The sequence below is a fragment of the Chrysochloris asiatica genome, unplaced genomic scaffold (genome assembly GCF_000296735.1).
Source record: "Chrysochloris asiatica unplaced genomic scaffold, ChrAsi1.0 scaffold00009, whole genome shotgun sequence".
Taxonomy (NCBI): Eukaryota; Metazoa; Chordata; class Mammalia; order Afrosoricida; family Chrysochloridae; genus Chrysochloris; species Chrysochloris asiatica.
In genome coordinates, this window is record NW_006408527.1 from 5,491,947 (window position 1) to 5,513,245 (window position 21,299).

The 21,299-nt window shown below is 38.9% G+C and overlaps 1 protein-coding gene across 2 annotated transcripts in view; it reads right to left on the bottom strand.

The window, feature by feature from the left end:
- RPS6KC1 (ribosomal protein S6 kinase, 52kDa, polypeptide 1) overlaps positions 1 to 21,299 on the bottom strand; it is a 299,319-nt gene that overhangs the window by 194,207 nt on the left and 83,813 nt on the right. For both annotated transcript variants that reach the window (XM_006834011.1, XM_006834010.1), the window contains one exon: positions 15,373 to 15,454. In XM_006834011.1, the coding sequence (XP_006834074.1) occupies positions 15,373 to 15,454 (82 nt within the window). The remainder of the gene's footprint in view (positions 1 to 15,372; positions 15,455 to 21,299) is intronic.

Here is a 21,299-nt window from a genome sequence, read left to right on the forward strand (position 1 = left end):
CTTCTCAATGACTTTTTGCTTTCTTCATGTATGATATTCATGATGTCATCCCACAACTCTTCTGGTCTTTGGTCTTTAGTGTTTAATGTATCAAATCTCTTCTTCAAATGATCTCTAAATTCAGGTGGGATATAGTCAAGATCGTATTTTGGCTCTCGTGGACTTTTTTTCATTTTCTTCAGTTTCAATTTGAATTGGTATGAGTAATTGATGGTCTGCTCCACAGTCTGCCCCTGGCCTTGTTTTGACTGATGATATGGAGCTTTTCCATTGTCTCTTTCCACAGATGTAGTCACTTTGATTTCCATGAATTCTATCTGGTGAGGTCCATGTGTATAGTCATCTCTTATGCTGTCTAAAGAAGGTATTTGAAATAAACAAATCATTGGTTTTGCAGAATTCTATCATGAGTTCTCCAGCATCATTTCTATCACCAAGGCCTTATTTTCCAACCACTGATCTTTCCTCTTTGCTCCCAACCTTTGAATTCCAATCACCAATAATGATCAATACATCTTGATTCCATGTTTGATCGATTTCAGATTGAAGAAGTTGATAGAATTCTTCTATTTCATCCTCACTGGCTTTAGTGATTGGTGCATAAATTTGAACAATAGTGGTATTAACTGGGCTTCCCTGTAGACACATGGATATTATTCTATCACAGACAGTGTTGTACCTCATGACTGATCTGGATTTGTACTTTTTGAGGATGAATGCAACACCATTCCTCTTCACTTTGTCATTCCCGGCATAGTAAACCATGTGTTTGTCAGATTCAAAATGGCCAATACCAGTCCACTGAAGCTCACTAAGACCTACGATATCGATGTTTATGCGTTCCATTTCATTTTTGACAACTTCCAATTTCTGTATAGGATACCATCTCCGAAAGATGGGCACTAGTGAAAAACAGCTGAGTTGGCATAGAATAAATCTTTATAAGCTATTAGAAATCTGTTTTTAGACTACCTATAAAAAGATTAGTTCCCTTTAGAACAATAGGAAGTGTGTCATGGTTGACTACACATAAAATATATGGCCTCATTATTATTACCTGATAGCTTTCACTGAGTTCTAAGGTTCAAATATTGCCATAGTCAATGAAAGTTAATTCAGACTTTTCCTAGTAGTAATAACTCATGTGTCAGGCAGAAAGCAAGATAGCTAGCCAACAGAACAAAGGTGAAAGACATGCATATCAAACTTCACTACTACTTTAAGTGAATATCTAAAGATAAAAATTGATGCTAGTTAAGCTTCCTGCACTGCAGTATCAACATGTCACTTAGTAACAGCTATTATTACTAAAAAAAAAAACCACATTCCTTTGACATTTTCCATTGGTAAATGTCCTTGGGACATATCTATGCTTCACTCTTAAAAACTTATGAAAATCAGAATAAGCTCAGAAAACAACACATTAATCACAATTACAAAGCTAACACAGTTATCTTAACTATGAACAACAAACATCACTTACTAATTGGTCATCTCTTTTATCTAATTAATTTTTTATTCCGCTGCTCCACTAATTCTCCTGAGTTCCAGCAAATCAAACCTATTATAAGCACATGAGAAGCTCATGCTGCACTTTCTATACAAAATATGTACTTTCACTGCCTCCCTCTATAAAGTTAAGTTTCATCATTTCAAAATATAGTTCTGTTGTTGTTGTTGTTGTTGTTAAGTGCCATCGAGTCGGTTCCAACCCATCACATTTGTGGTGGTTATGTGCCATAGAGTAGGTTTCGACTCATAGCGACCCTGTACAGGGTTTCCAAGGCTGTAGATCTTTACAGGAGCAGAAAGCCTTATCTTTCTCCTGTGGAACAGCTGGTAGTTTCGAACTGCTGACCGTGAAAGTAGCAGCCCGACTCATATCCACTACATTACCAGAGCTCCTTGGTTGCTATGAAATACCTGGAATGCCTTAGCCACATCATTCAGCTTCTCTGAAATTTTAATTTTTTAACCGTAAAATACAGAATTTAAACTATATCATTCCTAATGTTCATTGCACTTTAAAACTCTAATACCCATGACATATCATAAAGTTTGAGTTATTACCCCACCCAGTCCCTAAACTCAATGTCCAATATTACTCTCAACAGTAGTAAAATTTTTAAGAATCAATCTTTATCATTTGTTTTTAAGAATGAATGCATATCATTTGTTTTATATGCACATCTACTTACACATGTCATTTTATGTTTACCGTGAAAGAAAGAAAGAACCATTTCTTTTTTCCTACTTATTTAAAATTCCCAACCAGAGCAAATTCAATTAATATGGGACAGTGAATAAAATAAAACAGAGTAAATAAGCACTTAAGAGAAGGAGAAAAAAACTTTTTCCAGCTGAGTATGAAATACATTCTCTTAATACAGAAGGGCCTAGAATAAGCCTAGTAAAAAAGACTAAGAGTTCTCATGGTGCCATCTAGTGGATGTTGACATTAAATTCTACCCTAAATTTAAATTACTTCTAATTAGACTTTCCAGACTCCTGGTGTGGTACTGTAGGATAAGCACTGGACTACGAACCACAAGATCCTTGGTTCAAACCTACCAGTTGCTCCTTGGAAACCCTATACAAGGTCGCTATAAATTGGAACCAACTCATATATTTTATCATTTTACACTATTCAGTGTAGTGCATAACTTTTAATTTGTCTTAGAATTAGATCTAGGTTATTAAGTGGCCAATTAACTGAAGAAAGTTTCTTTTAAAAATTATCTTGCCTTAAGAAGTGACTGGCTTATAAGCTTTCAAGAAAGAGCCTAGATCCAGAGGGCATAGTACAAGGTAGAATCTCCACTGAGTAGTAGCCAATCTGTCTGGGCGGGGATGATGAAAGGAGATGTGGATAGGTCTCTTGAGATACAATAGTGAATAATTTTTATCAGGACTGACTGTGAGGGTTGGAAATATAAAGGTAGATGTTTTGTAGCAAAAGGAGGGGAGTGAATGACTTTGCAGTACAGGAATGGAGGTCCCTGGGACCATCAAAAAAGAGCAGAGAGTGGGATCCTACACAGAGAAGCAGTGACACCAGAGATGGAGACAGAGACGATAATGTGGAGAGATGGAACGGCTGGGGACTTTAGACCCAGAGAGGGAGAGGGGCTGTGTGCTGACGACTGGGGGGCAGGCTTGCAGGGTATACCTTTTGGTTGGCTGATGATGCATGGAGGGGACTGTAACCATGGCAATGAAATGATATAAGATAGAATGAATGTAAAGCTAATGTTCTCCCATGTAAACTAACACATAATTCACAATAAAACATTTTTTAAAAAAAAGTTATCTTGCCTGAAGTATGAACTCTTAATCAACTAAATGAAAATAACAAAAAAAGAAAACAAATGGTAGTTTTCACACCTAAGAATTTATTGTCATGCTCAATTCATTACGCCAAACCAAAACATCAAGCCACTACCATCAGTCAACTACAAATCATAGTACCCTAACGGGCAGAGCACAACTGCCCCCGGAGGCTTTCTAGGGGTGGGGTGGAGGTTTTTTCTTCCCCCACCCCCATTCAATTTCTTACAGGTGTACAATTTATTGACAGCAATTATAATAATCAGCTGTGCCATCCTACTTTTAATTGATGAGATTTTCCATCACCATTAACCCCCTTTCTCCTTATTTCCATTCCTGGTAAACACTAATATACTTCAGTCTCTATGTTTTTGTTGTTAAGTGCCGTTGAGTTGGTTCCAACTCATAGCAGCCCTGTATAGGGTTTCCAAGCAGCAGCTGGTGAGCTTGAACCACCAAACTTACAGTTCAAACTGACCTTGCACTCCAGCACATTAACCCACATCACCACACCAGGACTCCCTGGTCTCTATACATCAGCCTTTTTCAATCTTTTTATATAAGTCACGTCATACACCTGTACTTTTGTGATTGGCTTACATCTCTCAGCATAATGAACACAATAATTGTCCGTAATTCAATATGTATCAAGAGTTCATTTCTCTTAGTATTCCAATAAATATGTGGACCACATTTTGTTTCTCCATTCATCTATCAATTTCCACTTTTCAGCTACTATGAATAGTGCTGCCAAACACTGGTGTACAAATCTTTTTCTGAGCCTTTATTTCCAAGTCATTTGGGTATATACCTATGAGTGAAACTGCTGAGCCACATGGTAGTTCCATTTTGATATTTTGTGGGACTGCCACACTGGTTTCCACAGAAGCCGCACCCAAACCTGTACTCTTTATGGAAACAGACTGCCACACACCTTTCTAACACGGAGTGACTGGTGGGTTTGAACCATCAATCTTTTCAGTTACTAGTCGAGTGCTTAATCATCATGCCACCAGGGCTCCTTCAAATAACTATGTTGTTATTGTTAAGTCCCGTCGAGTCAGTTCTGACTCACAGTGCCTCTGCAGAGTTTCTAAGAAGAAGCTGGTGGACTTGAAACTACCTCTCACCTTGTGGTTAGCAGTCCAGGGTTTATCCTACAGGACCACATCAGATTACCTATCCGTTTATTCCCCTAGTGTTTTAAATATAACAAATACCTTTAAGTCTAACACAGTTTAACTATAATCCACATTCTTGTCTCAATGAATGAAAACACAGTTTAACTATAATCCACATTCTTGTCTCAATGAATGAAAATTATTAACTTTCCATCAATTTACATATCTTGGACTGAAAATGATTTTAAAAGATTGCTTACAGTAATAAGACTCCATCCTCAATACGTACATGTTCATTTACTCTCAAATGGCTATTTCAAGACTGCCTAGGAGCTTCTTTCTTATCTCAAAAATTACCCAAATAATTCCTTAAATAGTTCTTGATCTACAATTAACAACCAAAAACCATATATACATGGTTGTTGTTGTTCCAAGAGACCTTTAAGAATATTTACTCTTATTCCTTACAATTAACCATATCTGATCAAAAGGGTAGCATTTGCCCCAAAATATAACTCCGAGAGCAAGAAGGAGCAGAAAAGCAAGATAAACAAGGAGGCAGTGGGTACAGTGCTGCTAAGTTGAGGTAACTGCAATTAATGTTACAAAACAAAACGTGCACAAACTATTGAACAAAAAACTAATTTGCTCTATAAACTTTCACCCCAACTACTTTATCTGTCTGTATTAATGCATACACATGTGTACATGTGTTTTGCAATCCAGTGCTGATCCTACATAGGTAGTTCAAACTGCCTATATATATAGGCACTATATACAGCCTATTGTTGTTATGTGTCATGGAGTTGGTTCCGACTCATAGAGACCCTGTACAGGGTTTCTGAGGCTGTAAATCTTTATGGGAGCAGAAATCCTCATCTTTCTCTTGCAGAACAACTGATCATTTCGAACTGCTGACCTTGAGGTTAGCAGACTGATTTGTAACCACTACACTACCAGAGCTCCTTATATGCAGCAAATGCCTATATATAACTGCCTATAGGATCACTTGTATGGATCATAACATTGCAAAGTATGAGTATACCTAACATTTAATTGTGCTCATGAGAAATCTGTACATGGACCAAGAAGCAATTGTTCGAACAGAACATGGGAAAACTGAATGGTTCAAAATTCAGAAAGGTGTACGACAGGGTTGTATTCTTTCACCATACTTATTCAACCTGTATGCTGAGCAAATAATCTGAGAAGCTGGGTTCTATGAAGAAAAATGTGGCATTAGGATTGGAGGAAGACTCATTGACAACCGGCGGTATGCACATGATACAACCTTGCTTGCTGAAAGTGAAGACGACTTAAAATACTTAATGATGAAGATCAAAGACAACAGCCTTCAGTACAGACTGCATCTCAATGTAAAGAAAACAAAAATCCTCACCACTAGACCAACAAACAACATTCTGATCAATGGAGAAAAGACTGAAGTTGTCAAGGACTTCATTCTTCTTGGATCAACTATTAAAACACGCATGGAAGCAGCAATCATGAAATCAAACAACGTACTGCATTAGGCAAATCTGCTGCACAAGATCTTTTTAAAGTGTTGAAGAACAAAGATGTCAGTTTAAGGACTAAGGTGTGCTTGTCCCAAGCCATGGTATTTTCAATAATTTCATATGCATGAGAAAGCTGGACAGTGAATAAGGAAGACCACAGAAGAATTGATGCATCTGAGTTACGGTATTGGAGGAGAATATTCAAAGTGCCACGGGCTGCCAAAAGAACCAATAGATCCATTTTGGAAGAACTATAGCCAGAGTGCTCCTTGGAGGCCAAGATGGCCAAACTTCAACTCTCATACTTTGGACATATTGTCAGGAAGGACCAGTTGCTGGAGAAGGATATTATGTTTGGTAAGGTGGAGGGTCAGATAAAAAGAGGAAGACCCCCGGTGAGATGGATGGACAAAGTAGCAGCATCAATGTGGTCAAGCGTGGCAACAATTGTGAAGCTGGTCCTAGGCAGTGTGTTTCTTTCTGTTGTGCATAGGGTCTCTATGAGTCGGTACCAACTCAATGGCATCCAACAACAATAGAATTGCTATGGATTAGAACCAACTCGACAGCACTTAACAACAACAACAATATATGCCCATATACAGCCACGACTTGGAAACCCTATACAGGGTCTCTATGAGTCGGAACCAACTGTAAAGTATATAACAACAACAGCTATATATATATATGTGTGTGTGTGTGTGTGTATGTATATATGTAAGTATGTACATATATATGTTGTTAAGTGCCATCAGTCGGTTCTGACTCAGTGACCCTGTATATGGTTTCCAAGGAGCAGCTGGTGGGTTAAAACCGCCGAACTTGCAGCTGAACCTGACCTTGCAGTCCAGCATATTATCCTGCAGCACCACACCAGTACTAGTATTCCGTCATCAAGTCAGTTCCAACTCTTAGCGACCCTACGTAGGCTGTAAAATCTTTGGAGGAACAGAAAATCTCATCTTTCTCCCATGAAGATGCCACTAGCAATAAAGTGTTTATCCTACTGCAACTAGCAGTAAAATGTTTATCCTACAGAGCCATCACATACCCACACTCCCTATATATACATTGTTGTTTAGTGTTGTCAAGTTGATTCCAACTTTTATAGCGACGCTGTATATGGTTTCTGGGGAGCAGCTAATGAGCTTGAACTGCCGACCTAGTGGTTCAAACTGACTTTATAATCCGGCCCATTAACTCAAAGTACCACATTATATACATGCATATTTATGTGTGTGCGCCTATATGTATATGTGTGTGTATCGTTGTTGTTGTATGTGCTGTGGAATCAGTTCTGACTCATAGCAATCCTGTATAGAGTTTCCGTGGCTGTTATCATTACGGAAGCAGAAAGCCTCATCTTTCTCCTGCGGTACAACTGGTTGTTTCAAACTGCTGACATTAAGGTTCACAGCCCGATTCGTAACCACTACTCTACCAGTGCTCCGGTGTGTTGTCGTTAAGTGCTGTCAAATTAGTTCCAACTCATAGTGACCCCATATAGGGTTTCTAAGAAGCAGCTGGTAGGTTAGAACCATCAACTTTGCAGTTAACAGTCCAGTGCTTATACTACAGTGACACTCAGGACCCCACATACAAATACATAAAATTTACTTTTTTTTTTTCCAAGTGGGTGATATACGAGGGGCCTTCAAATACTCAGTGGAAAAATGTCATTGTTTTTCAATTCCATTTACCCATAACTTTTTTAATCCCCCTCATATATACAGCTGGAGTCCTGGTGTGGCACTGTGGGTTAATGTGTCAGACTGCAAAGCCGTTTGAAATGCAAGGTCAGTGGTTCAAGCTTACCAGCTGCTCCTCGGAAACCCTATACAGGGTGGCTATGGGTCAGAATCCACTTGATGGCACTTAATAACATAACAAATAACATATACAGCTGACCCTTGAACAACAAGGGTCTGAACTGAACAGGCCCAATTATATACAGTATTTTTTAAAAAAAGCACCATGTAAGCAAATTGAGTATCATGGGGAAAAAGCGATCTCTTAAAGTTATCATGTATTTTTCATCATGTTTACTGCAATAGCATGAACCTTGTATAATACCAAGAGACTCAGAGAAAGTACCACTAGGGATGCTGGAAGTGCTCCCAAGAAGTAAAGTCATGACACTCCACGAAAGAGTTGAATTGCTTGACAAATACTGTAAATAAAAGTCTGCAGCTGCAGCTACCTGTCATTTCAAAACAAAGGAATCCAGCATAAGGACACTTGCAAATAAAAAAAAAATTATTAAGCCGTTGCTGCAGATGTGCCATAAAAACCGTGCATATTTTTGTGAAATATCATTTTTATCTTATACTGAAAATGCAACTTTTATGTCGGTTCAGTATACAATACATACAACATACAAAACGTGCTAATAGATTGTTTGCTATAGGTAAGGCTTACAGTCAACCATAGGCTATTAAGGTTTAAGTTTTGGGGAATCAAAAATTATGTACAGATTTTTTACTCAAGGCTGGGGGGAGGAGGAGAATCAGCGCTCCTAAGTCGCACATTGCTCAACGATCAACTTTATAACAAAAATATTTCCATTTCATAATTGTATATATACATAAGTTTAGTGACATTATTTTCCTCCTATTGTACAACCATCATGACTGTTTCCAAATTTTTAAGACTATTAACTGTTAAGATCTTCAACATGTAAGAAGCTGTTCCCTCAATTTGTATTGATAATTGTTGTTGTTAAGTGGAATTGAGTCGGTTTCTACTCATAGCGACCCTGTGTAGGGTTTCTAAGAAGTCGCTGGTGACTTTGAACCACCAGCCTTGCAATTCAAACCAACCTTGGAGTATGTGTTCATCCTACAGAGGCACACCAGGACTCCAATGGTCATTACAATCATCTAATTATTTTCTCTTACTTGCTGCATGTACCTGAAAAGCATCCCTCACAAAATTACAAGGGAAGTCATATAATTTATTAGTAAGAGAAAATGACACAGGTTACCAGGTGAGACCATACCAACATCAAAGTGTCCAAAATCAAGGCCAGCATGGCAAGAAAGCAACACGCCTTCAAACAGACCAACAGTTATATAAGAACTATACCAAGAAGGTTAATTACCATGCACCATTTTCAGTCAGCCTTCCAAAAATGTCACAGTAACTCTTTGTTGTTCTTGCTAAGTGCTGTCAAGTCGGTTCCAGAAACCCTATACAGCGACCCTGGATAGGGTTTCTGAGGAGCAGCTGTGTTTTATTTTATTTATTTATTTTTAAAGATGCAAGTTTAAACTAGAAACAAGATGTCAACAATCAATCAGCTGTTGGTTCATCTTTGGACTCATGAAGGTGTCATTCAGTATCATGGTCAAATATTCAGAATGGGGAATACACTGTTTAAGCACTAAGGTATGCCTGACCCAAGCCATATTCATGAGAAAATTGGACAATGAATAAGAAAGACTACAGAAAAACTGATGTATCTGAATTACAATGAAGTAGAATATTGAAAATACCATGGACTGCCAAAAGAACAAACCAATCTGTGTTGCAAGAAGTACAGCCAAAATGCTCCTTATTAGCTAGTTTGGCAACACTTCCTCTCTCGCACTTTGGACACATTACTGGAGAAGGACATCAGACATGGTAGAAGGTCAGCGAAAAAAAGGAAGACTCCCAAGAAGATGGATTGACACAGTGGCAGCAGCAATGGGCTCAACTGGAACAATTGTGAGGACTGCGCAGGAATAGGCAGTGTTTCTGTTGTGCACAGGGCCGCCATAAGTCAGAATTGACTCGACAGCACCTAACAACAACAATAAAAAGTAATGATCATTTACCCTTTACACCTGTTCTCTCAGAAGTGACAGACTTGTCATGTCAAGCTAACTGTAATTGAAGGACCTTGAAACAGCAGCCTATATATTAAGATTTGTCCCTCTGGCTCATTCAACTGGCAAACTAAATCAAGGGTATAAAAAATGACTCACCTTCTAAACACCATTTAAAATACTACACTCAAAGGAGTTGTTATAGAGTGAATCACCTTTTTACATTTGGACTCAAACTCTAAGCCTTAGTTTGCCACCACAATCCCTTTACAGTCCTCCATCACACTGCATATCTGCGCCCTTGGCTGGCTGCCTGTTCTCCTTTGCTACTAGATTCCCACACCTCTGGTTGTCCCTGGGGTTTGCAGACCTTTTGGTATGACAGTAAATCTTTCACTTGCTCACTACAGCACACATTCTCATGATATTTAAAAGCCATTTTCCTCTCTCATATAACAATGAATTGGCAAGCTGTCTGACACTTTGATCTATCTTTATTTGTCAACTAAGTGTCTTTCAGCAGGATTAATTAGCCAGGCATAAAGGCTTTGGAAGGGAGGGGTGCAAAATAACATAAGCATTAACAGCATTCCTGGGTCCATGTTTCTTTCATTCTTTATGAATTACAGTGTTTTCAAGACAGTAATGTAGGCATGACATAGTGAATTGTTTAATAGGTCTCTTCTAGCCTTAGTCTTTGTACCTCCCACTAAACAAGTCTTTTTCTGACGGGTCTAAGAGAAGGTGGAAGAAGATACTGACTGGATGCCATGATTCAGTTGTGGATATTAAAACTCTAGCATGGGTATAAAATAAGACATCTCAGAAGTGGTGGTGATAGTGTGCCATGGAGTCGGTTCTGAATCATGGTGGCCCTGCCTAGGGTTTCCGAGGCTGTAAATCTTTACAGGAGCAGAAAGCCTCATCTGTATCCCATGGAACAGCAGGTAGAATCTCACTGCCATCAAAGACGAGGAGTCAGAGGAGTGGAGCACATCCTTTGTACCCTAAGATACCTGCACACCAAGCCTTCATGACCCAATGACAGAAAGCTGTGACACTGGAGATGTGGCAAAGGAGCAGCAGCAGCAGAATCAAGAGGCAGAGCACAAGCCAGAGCAGCGGGCTTTGCAGTTCATGGTGCAAATAAAACTGAGTGACTCTGGGCAGGAGGCTTGCTTAAAGAGTGGGGTGCCACCAGGTACTTCACTAAGTTTGCTGGCCCATGGAGCTAAAGCCAAGTGTGTTCAGGCTGAAGCTCATGGTGGAGTAGTGTGTCCTGAGGGCGTTTTATCAGCAGTCCTAAAAAAGCTTCTGCAGAGAGAAGCCTGCCTGTGGCGCTGGCTGAGAAGAGGCTGTCCTGACTGGAAGAACTGTGCCCTGAACATTTCTGACCCTGAAGTGTAGCCTTTTAACTTTCCTTAGAAACCTCGTAACTGTGAGCACGGTGTCTGAGTTCTGTGTGGCCACTGCAACAGATTATCAACCCTAGCTGAGCAGAGAAGGCTAGGTGACGATGGTTTGGCTTGGTGCTCATTTTTTGCAGAATTAAAACTAAACTGTGTTCACAAAATAAAATGCTAGTATTATGTGTCAAATACTTTTCTGTATTCTTAAAAAGAACTATCCCCAATTTCTCTCAATCTTAAAAAAGTACATTCCTAGAAAATACAGTCTTTCAAGAAAAAAAACCTACCTCTCTGAAATGTACAAGCTAAACTCTGAAACAACTGCATTAGGCAGAGTAGCCTGTACAGCCAAATTTGTTCAAGGTAATCTTGATGCAGTTGTCTCGTGTCATTATTAATACCATCCTCGTTCATTCTCAGAAGTGTCCCAATTTGGACAACGAATTACATCTTCACCTTCGTTTTAGGTTTTGTTGTCTTTAACATTCATGAAACCATCTTTACAACCTGAACTCTAGTCCAAGAAGTCATTCCTAATGATAATGCTCCTTCCTTATCTAGCCTTCATTATAACAAAAGGATGAAAGAGCTCTGTACAGCTACCCTTACTCTCACCCTGGCTGACTCTCAGCTATTAATAAAAGCTTATTATGGATATCATAAACATACGTTGTTAAGTGCCACCGAGTCAGTTCCAATGCATAGCAACCCTGTATAGAGTTTCCAAGGAGCAGCTGGTAGGTTTGAGCTGCCAACCTTATGGTTCACAGTCCAGTGCTGATCTTACAGTGGCACACCAGGAATCATAAGCATATTTGTTGCTGTTGTTGTTAAGTACCGTCGAGTTGGTTCTGACCCCCAGTGACCCTGTATAGGGTTTCTGAGGAGTGACTCGGTGGCACGTAACAAGTTAGCAACCAACCTTGCAGTTCAAACTGACTTTGCAGTTCAGCACATTAACTCACAGTGCCACACCAGGACTACAGTTCCTGAATGACATGAAAAAGCAAAAGGAGAAAGAAATTGCCTGCCTTTCCAAGAACTGTACTCTTCACTGAAAAAGAAAACCTCAAACCTATTACTGTCAAGTAGATTTCAACTCACAGCAACCCTAAGAGCAGAAATGCCCCATAGAATTTCCAAGGCTGTAATCTTTGTGGAAGTAGACTGTGACATCTTTTGCCCACTGAGCAACTAGTAGATTCGAACTGCCAACCATTCAGTTAGCAGCCAAGTGCTTAATCACTGTGCCTCTCTCTTCACTGAGTACTTCCTACAAATCTCCCTAGCTTTCCTATTTGTCTTCCACTGAATGTCATAGCATCTATGTATTTTGCAGAGGGAAAACACCATTCCTCTCTTTCTTAGGAATTGGAAATCTCTAACACAAGATCAGGTTATCCTAGAAAAGTTATTATCAGTGATTAAATTGTGTCCCCTAAAAATATGTATCTATTTGGCTGGATCCTGATATTCAGTTGTAAGACAGTTATGTAACGGTAAAGTTATCTCCCTTGATGTGATCTGATGTGATCAACCAATCAGTTGTAAGAGGATGAGGACAGTAAGAGGATACAACACTCTTACTCAGGCCACAGCCTTGATCCCATGTACAGCGAGTTATCCTGGGGTGCAGCCCACATCACCTTGTATCTTACGAGAGATATGCCAGCAGAGGAGAGTTCTGGCTGCCACCAAGAAAGAAGAGCCGGGGCTTGTGAGAATCCTTTCAACCTAGTTTTCTTGTGCTCAGAAACAGCTTAGGCCTAGCAGAAAGTTGATGCCAAGATACATGGAAATCTCCAACGAACATCAGGCCCACAGATGCTAAAGAAAACAAGGACCTGAATCCTAAACTGTGAGCTGACAGAGAGAGAAAGCTTTCCCCTAACACTGGAGTCCTGGATTTGGACTTGTAACCTCCAGAACTGTGTGAAAATACATTTCTGTTTGTTAAAATATTCCACTTGTGATATTTCTGTTATAACAGCACTACATAAGACAAGTGATGTTCCAAGAAGACTAATTCTAGAAGTAGAATTATATTGGCAGGGGCTAAGTTTCCCAAAAGGAGCTCTGGTAGCACAGTGGTTATGAATTGGGCTGCTAATCTCACATACAGCAGTTTGAAACTACCAGCTGTTCCACGGGAGAAAAATGAGGCTTTCTGCTCCCATAAAGATTTACAGCCTTGGAAACCCTGTACAGGGCTTGTTGTTGGAACCAACGCCACGGTACATAACAACAACAAACAAGTTTTCCAAAGCCTAGCAAGATCTCAGATTTTAAAAAGTCAAATAGAATAGATTTTTCTCCCCAAAGAAAACATGCTTAAATGTAAAACAAAATTACTGTCCACGATGTTTTTCCCATTACCTTGGATGAATCTGGATAGAGTCAAAGACCTATTGAGAAGGAGCTCAGGGGAGACCTCTGAGTATGTGGCCCTCCTTCTTTACACAGAACATTAATGGGCTTTTGCTTGTTCATGGACCCATGAAAAACAATAAAAGGCTAACTAACTACCTCTCAATATATTTGTTGTTGTTGCTAAGTGCCATCGAGTCGATTCCAACCCATAGTGACCCTGTATAGGGTTTCCAAGGAGCAGATGGTGAGCTTGAACCACCAACCCTGCAGTTCAAACAACTTTGCAGTCTGACGCATTAGCCCACAGTATCACACCAGGGCATTTCAATGTAGTTGTTGCTGTTGTTATGTACTGTGGAGTCAGTTCCAACTCATAGTGACCCTGCACCGGGTTTCTGAGGCTATAAATCTTTACAGGAGCAGAAAGCCTTATCTTTCTCCCGTGGTACGGCTGGTAGTTTCGAACTGCCGTTGAGGTTACCAGCCCGATACATAACCATTATGGTACCAGAGCTCCTTGAAGTAGCAGCACTAAAAGAAAAAAGTTTCAAATGTGCTAGCCCACATAACGGAAAGGAACTTGTTCCTCCTACCAAATCATGATGAGAATTCATTTGAATAGTGGCGCTGTAGGTTCATGCACCAGACTAAAAAGCCATTTAAACTGCAATGTTAGTGGTTCAAGCTCACCAGCAGCTCCTTGGAAACCCTACACAGGTTCACTGTGGGTCGGAACCGACTCGACGGCACTTAGCAACAACATCAGTGTGGCTGTTGACAAATGAAATCAGTGGTGGTGGTGGTGATTGTGTCTCTGAGGTTGTAAATCTTTACAGAAGCAGGAAGCCTCGTCTTTCTCTGAGAGAGCAAATGGTAGATTCTAACTACTGACCTTGAGGTTAGCAGACCAACTCATAACCTACTTAGCTACTAAGGTTCCTTCTGAAATTAATGCATACCCTCAAAACATATCACTACAATGAGATTATGGCCACGTTCCACTTTAGAGTCATTAAGCAGCCTTCCACACATAAACTGTTACTAAAGAAAAATATCAATAAATAGTATCTAGTCAATTAATTTATCTTTATAGAAACTTAACTTAAGCTACCTCAAATAAATCTAATTATTTTCTTCTTAAAGACTATGTCCCCACCTTTCTCTTCTCCTCAAATCTTTTTTTTAATTCCGTAATATTCCTGAAAATTAATAATCTTTCTTGGAAAAAAGCTAGCTAAGTAAATCCAAAGACCAAGAAATATATATTTTAAATCTTCATAGAAATTTAGAATGACTAAAAAAGAAAAAGAAAAACCTAGTGCAGTTTATTTAATAGAAGATAAGAGATTGAGCATTCTAGAATTAAAGTGATTCAAATGATAAAAATTGCTTCTTTTAGACTTGTTATTTTAAAATGCATCAAAAACATGAAAACTGTCTTGGGTTTACTCTTTCTGGATAAATGACTAAACTTTTAAAGTCAATCCTGAAATTGTCTAAAAGCCAGGCAATAATGATGAAGAATATCTTGTACAAAACAGTACAAATTCTGAACATTTCAATGAATCTAAGACAACAGTAGCTACAATGCAATAAGATGAATCACCATTAGGAAAAAAAAACTTGCCAATTAAATATAAGTTATCATTAACTCTAAAATGCATCCAGTATCAGTGATATTAAAATGTAAAGAAAAAAAATCCAGAATCAATCAAATATTCTCAAATTCCTACATCCATTTTACTTTTTTGCAATGCAAATATTATTTATAGGCCTCTGCAATGAAAGCCATCGCAATGGGAAAGGTGTAATCTCTTACCTTCTGTACTACCTGTAGCAAAGCTATCCGAGTATACTTCAGCAGGGCCAATCAATTCAGAGCCATCATTAATTATTCCACCCTAAAAGATCCAAGTATTTGTGTTTCAATGTCATTAAGCATATAAACATTAAAACATCATTAATGAATAATACTTACCTAAATTATGTATAAGGACAAAAGGAAGATGCATAAAATTGTACTTGCTTTTTAAAAATTAAAATTATCATGTTTATAATACATGGTTTTATAAGTTTAAAAAAACAACAACAAAAAAACACTGATTGCAACTCCAGGCGACCACCTGTGTTACAGAGTAGAACCATTCGGTAAGGTCGTCTTGGTTACAGAGGAAGACTGGCAGGTCTTTCTTGTGTGACAACACTGAGTGAGTTCAAATCTCCAGCTTTAGTTTAGTAGCTGACAGAAAATCATTTGCATTCCCAAAGAACTGTGGCAATATCCAGCAACCTTGTGGCATCTGCAAAACTTTGTTATTCTAAATCAATCAATTATAAAGAAAATGCCGGAAAACAAAGAAAAAATCTTAAGAAAGAGGAAAATCCCTACAACTAAAGAGTATCCTTAATGCTGGTCACTTTAATTATTGATAAATGATAAGAATCCTTAGGAAATCATTCAATTTAATAAAATGATAAATTATAATGCATCACAGCCCCTTCCCTGGGTCTGGTGATTCCCGAAGTCATTTAAGAACTACCTGTATGAAATCCAGGGAAAATTAAATAAATTTCAAGTATTTTCATCAAAGAAATATAATCATTAAATTAGTTTCTACATGTGACCATCATTTCAATTCTATATTTAGGCCTGCAAATTTAAGTCTCAAATCCATAATCTTCCTGAAAATTAATAATCTTTCTTGGAAAGAAGCTAACTAAGTAAATCCAAAGACCAAAACGTATATATTTTAAATCTTCATAGACTATTTTACCTTAATATATATGCATTGTAGTTGTTGTTAGGTGCCTTCGAGTCAGTACCGACTCATAGCGACCTTATGCACAGCAGAAGGAAACACTGCCCAATCCTGGGCCAACCTCACTATTGTTGCCACACCAGAGCCCATTTATGCTGCCATTTGGTCAATCCATCTTGCTGGGGGTGTTCCTCTTCTTATCTGACCCTCCACCCCATGAAACATGATATCGTTCTCCAGTGAGTGGTCCCTCCTGACAATATGTCCGAAGTATAAGAGACGAAGTCTGGCCATCCTGGCCTCCAAGGAGCACTCTGCCTGCACCTCTTCCAACACAGATCTATTGGTTCTTTTGGCAGCCCATGGCATTTTCAATATTCTCCTCCAACACCATAACTCAAAAGCATCAATTCTTCTATGGTCTTCGTTATTCACTGTCCAGCTTTTGCATGCATATGAGGTTATTGAAAATACCATGGCTTGGGTTAGGCGCACTTTAGTCTTCCAGCTGACATATTTGCTCTTCAACACTTTAAAAAGGTCTTGTGCAGCAGATTTGCCTAGTGCAATACGTCATTTGATTTCCTGACTGCTGCTTCCATGAGTGTTGATAGTTGATATATACATTAGGAGTCCTGTAGGATAAGCCCTGGTCTGCTAACCTCAAGGTCAGTGGTTCAAACCCATCAGCCTCTCCTTAGAAAATCTATACAGGGTCACTATGAGTAAGAACCAACCTAATGGCACTTAACAACAACAGCAATATCATCTGTACAACTAGAGAGCACTGGCATCAGACAAGTAGTGCTATTTGTACTAGTAATGGTTTTGCAAAGTGGCCTTATGAATGGAGTGCTCCAATCACCGATGTAGAAGACTGCAATCCTTACATAATTACAGCCAACTAAAATTATAACTCTTCAGCTCCATCCTGCCTTCTATGTTCTAACAATACTAAGTCGCTTAACACTATGACCACCACAGAAATGAAAACAAAAAACAAGTTGAACCATACTTCATGTGTGTCCAAGCATTATGCTCAGATGGTTTTTAATTATTGAGTTTTGAGAAATAGGTCACCAGGTCTTCCTTCCAAGATGCCACTGGCTGGACTCGAACCTTCAGTCTTACAGTAAGCAGTCAAGTTATTTAAACATTTGCACTAGACAGAGGCTATACCTATCTCAGTGTGTAGAACTCAGACTATCTTTATTTAATCAGAAGTCTCCCTGTCACTTTATCTTTGAGCAAGAAAAATTTGAAATGGTTCCTCTCAAAGTACCAGATTTCACTTCCTTGAGTGTTTTAGGTCCTAAAAAAAATTTTAATGTCCTCTTTAGGAAGGAGCCCTGGTAGCGCAGTGGATTACAAGCTGGGCTGCTACCCACAATGTCAGCAGTTCAAATCCACCAGTCGCTCTGCAGGAGAAAGGTGAGGTTTTCTGTTTCCAAAAAGATTTACAGCCTCAGCAACCCTATACAGGGTCACTATGTGCCAGAACCAACTTGGTGGCACACAACCACCACCACCACCACCATCCTCTTTAGGAACAATAACTTATATTACTTTATTTCACTCCTTAATTAAAATACTCAAACAACAGCTTATATCTGATTTTTTCCTCAAAAAAGGAGAGTATCTATTCTAGACCAACCTATCCTTAAATAACATCCAAACCAAATCTTTAGAAAATGTTCAAGTATCCCAAAGGATGAACAGAAAAATTTGTTTTTACTAACATTCGCACTAACAGGAAATGTCTTTCTACTATTAAATACCTCTTCAACCACTAGGAGGTGTGTTAAAGTTACCTACCTATAAAATGGAGTTTTGGCGTGGAGCTGTGGGTTAATGTGCTACACTGCAAAGTTGGTTTAAAATTCAAGGTTCAAGTTTCTTGGAAACTCATACAGGGTCGCTATGGGTTGGAACCGACTCCATGGCACTTAACAACAGCAAATAATAACCATAAAATAAAGGAGCTCTGGTAGCATAGTGGTCACAAATCAGGCTACTAACTTCAATGTCAGAAGTTCAAAACTACCAACCATTCCGCAGGAGAAAGATGAGGCTTTGTGCTCCCATAAAGATTTAAAGTCTTGGAAACCCTAAGCAGGTTGGAACAAACTCCACAGCACATAACCACCACCACCCATAATATAAGGATCCCTGGCAGCAAACTGGATTATAATTTACAGCATCAGAAAGCCTATACAAGGTCCATTCAATGGCATACACCCACCGCCCATAAACGGAAATAAGTCTGTAACTAAAGACATTGTTACTGCCTTTCGTAACACATGGACAGTGTTTAGAACAATGCAATTTCATTGTTGTTGCTATTTTAGCTGATACAAAATAAGACTTTAAATGATTAGATGAAAATAAAACACTGAATATTGTTGGTGAAGAATATTGAAATTACCATATGGCGCTGTAGGATAAGCACTTCACTACTAACCACAAGGTCAGAAGTTAAAAATCACCAGCAGCTTCCCATAAACCCTATACAACATCTATGATCCAGAACTGATTCAGGAGAACTTAACAACCACCAGAAGAATAAACATTGTCCTGGAAGAGGTACAGAAAAATGTTCCTTAGAAGCAAGGCTGGCAAGGCATTATCTCACGTACTTTTGGACATATTATCAGAAAGGACCAGTCCCTGGAGATGAAGCGCTACACTAGGACTCCATATATATGGACTGCCAGGTCAGCAGTTAAAATCAACTAGCCTCTATTCAGAAACCTTTCACTGAGTCACTGAGTTGGGCCCCACTCCATTGCATTTGACAACAAAATTATATCATTTTACAGGCGTGGACATTCTTTTGTTTTTGGTATCTGTTCATTGGTCTCTCGCTGTCTGTGCACCTCCATTCTGGTGACTAGAGGGGATTCCTGAGTGAATGGACACCCCATCCCCTCCCCTGGAGGGTACTACTATGCATGTGCACAAATCTCGAAATTTAGAGTGACAGTTTCCACTTAAAACTAGCGGCCACCAATCATGTGTCAGATTGTCGTACTGTCGTGGCTTATGAGTTGCTGTGATTCTGAAAGCTATGGCACCAGTATTTTAAATACCAGCAGGGTCACCCATGGTGAACAGGTTTCAGATGAGCCTCCAGACAAAGACAGACTAGGAAAAAAGAGTGATGAACTACTTCCGAATCTTTATTCACTAAAAACCTTATGAATAGCAGAAAAACACTGTCAGATAATAGTGTCAGAAAATGAGTCCCTCAGGTTGGAAGGCACTCAAAATGCAACTGGGGAAGAGCTGCCACCTCAAAGTAGAGTTGACTGTGATAACACGAATGGAGTAAAACCCATGGAAGTAAAGCCCGTGGGACATTCATTTGCTGATGGGGCACAACTCAAAATGAAGAGAAACAGCTGTAAACATCCACTGAATTTCAGAACAAGGAAAGTACAAAGTATGAATCTGGGAAAATTGGAAATTGTCAAAAATGAAATGGAATGCATAAACATCGATATCTTAGGCATTAGTCACCTGAAATGGACTGGTACTGGGCATTTTGAATCTGACAATCACATGGTTTACTATGCTGAGAATAACAAATTGAAGAGGAATGGTGTTGCATTCATCGTCAAAAACAACATATCCAGATCAGTCATGAGGTACAATGCTGTCTGTGATAAGATAATATCCATGAGCTTACAGGGAAGCCCAGTTAATACCACTATTATTCAAATTTACGCACCAATCACTAAAGCCAGTGAGGATGAAACAGAAGAATTCTATCAACTTCTTCAATCTGAAATTGATCAAACATGCAATCAAGATGAATTGATTGATCATTACTGGTGATTGGAATACAAAGCTTGGGAGCAAAGAGGAAGGATATTTGGTTGGAAAATATGGCCTTGGTGATAGAAATGATGCTGGAGAACGCATGATAGAATTCTGAAAAATCAATGATTTGTTCATTTCAAATACCTTCTTTAGATAGCAAAAGAGACGACTATACACATGGACCTCACCAGATGGAATACACAGAAATAAAATTGACTACATCTGCAGAAAAAAAAGATGGAAAAGCTCCATATTATCAGTCAAAATAAGGCCAGGGGAAGACTGTGGAACAGACCAACAGTTACTCATATACAAATTCAAACTGAAGCTGAAGAAAATGAAAACAAGTCCACGAGAACCAAAATATGATCTTGAATCTATCCCACCTGAATTTAGAGATAATCTGAAAAACAGATTTGATACATTAGACACTAAAGACCAAAGACCAGAAGAGTTATGGGATGACATCAAGAACATCACACATGAAGAAAGCAAAAAGTCATTGAAAAGACAAGAAGGAAAAGGTTGAAAATGGATGTTAGAATAGACACTGAAACTTGCTCTCCAATGTAGAGATGCTAAAGCAAGTAGAAGAAATGAGGAGGTCCAAGAGCTGAACAGAAAATTTCAAAGATCAGCTCGAGAAGATACAGCCAAATATTACCACAAAATGTGCATTTTCTGGAATCAGAAAACCACAAAGGAAGAACACGCTCAGCATTTCTCCAGCTGGGGGAAATGAAGAAAAAATTCAAGCCTCAACTTTCATTATTGAAAGATTCACTGGGCAAATTATTGAATGCTGCAGAAAGCATCAACAGAAGATGGAACGAATACACAGAGTCGCTATACCAAAAGGAAATGGTTAATGTTCAATCGTTTCAAGAGACAGCATATGATCCAGAGCCAAAGATACTGAAGGAGGAAGTCCAAGGTGCATTGAAGGAAATGACAAAGAACAAGGCACCAGGAATTGATGGAATGAATAAAAATTGAAATCTTTCAAGAAAGTGAGGCGGCACAGGAGGCACTCAACTCATCTCTGCCAAGAAATTTGCAAGACAACTTGTATTATAATCATTGTAATGAAACAAGGTGTATGATTTGTTGAATGTAAAACTGATGACCTGCCCTGTAAACTTTCACTCAATCCATAATAAAAAAA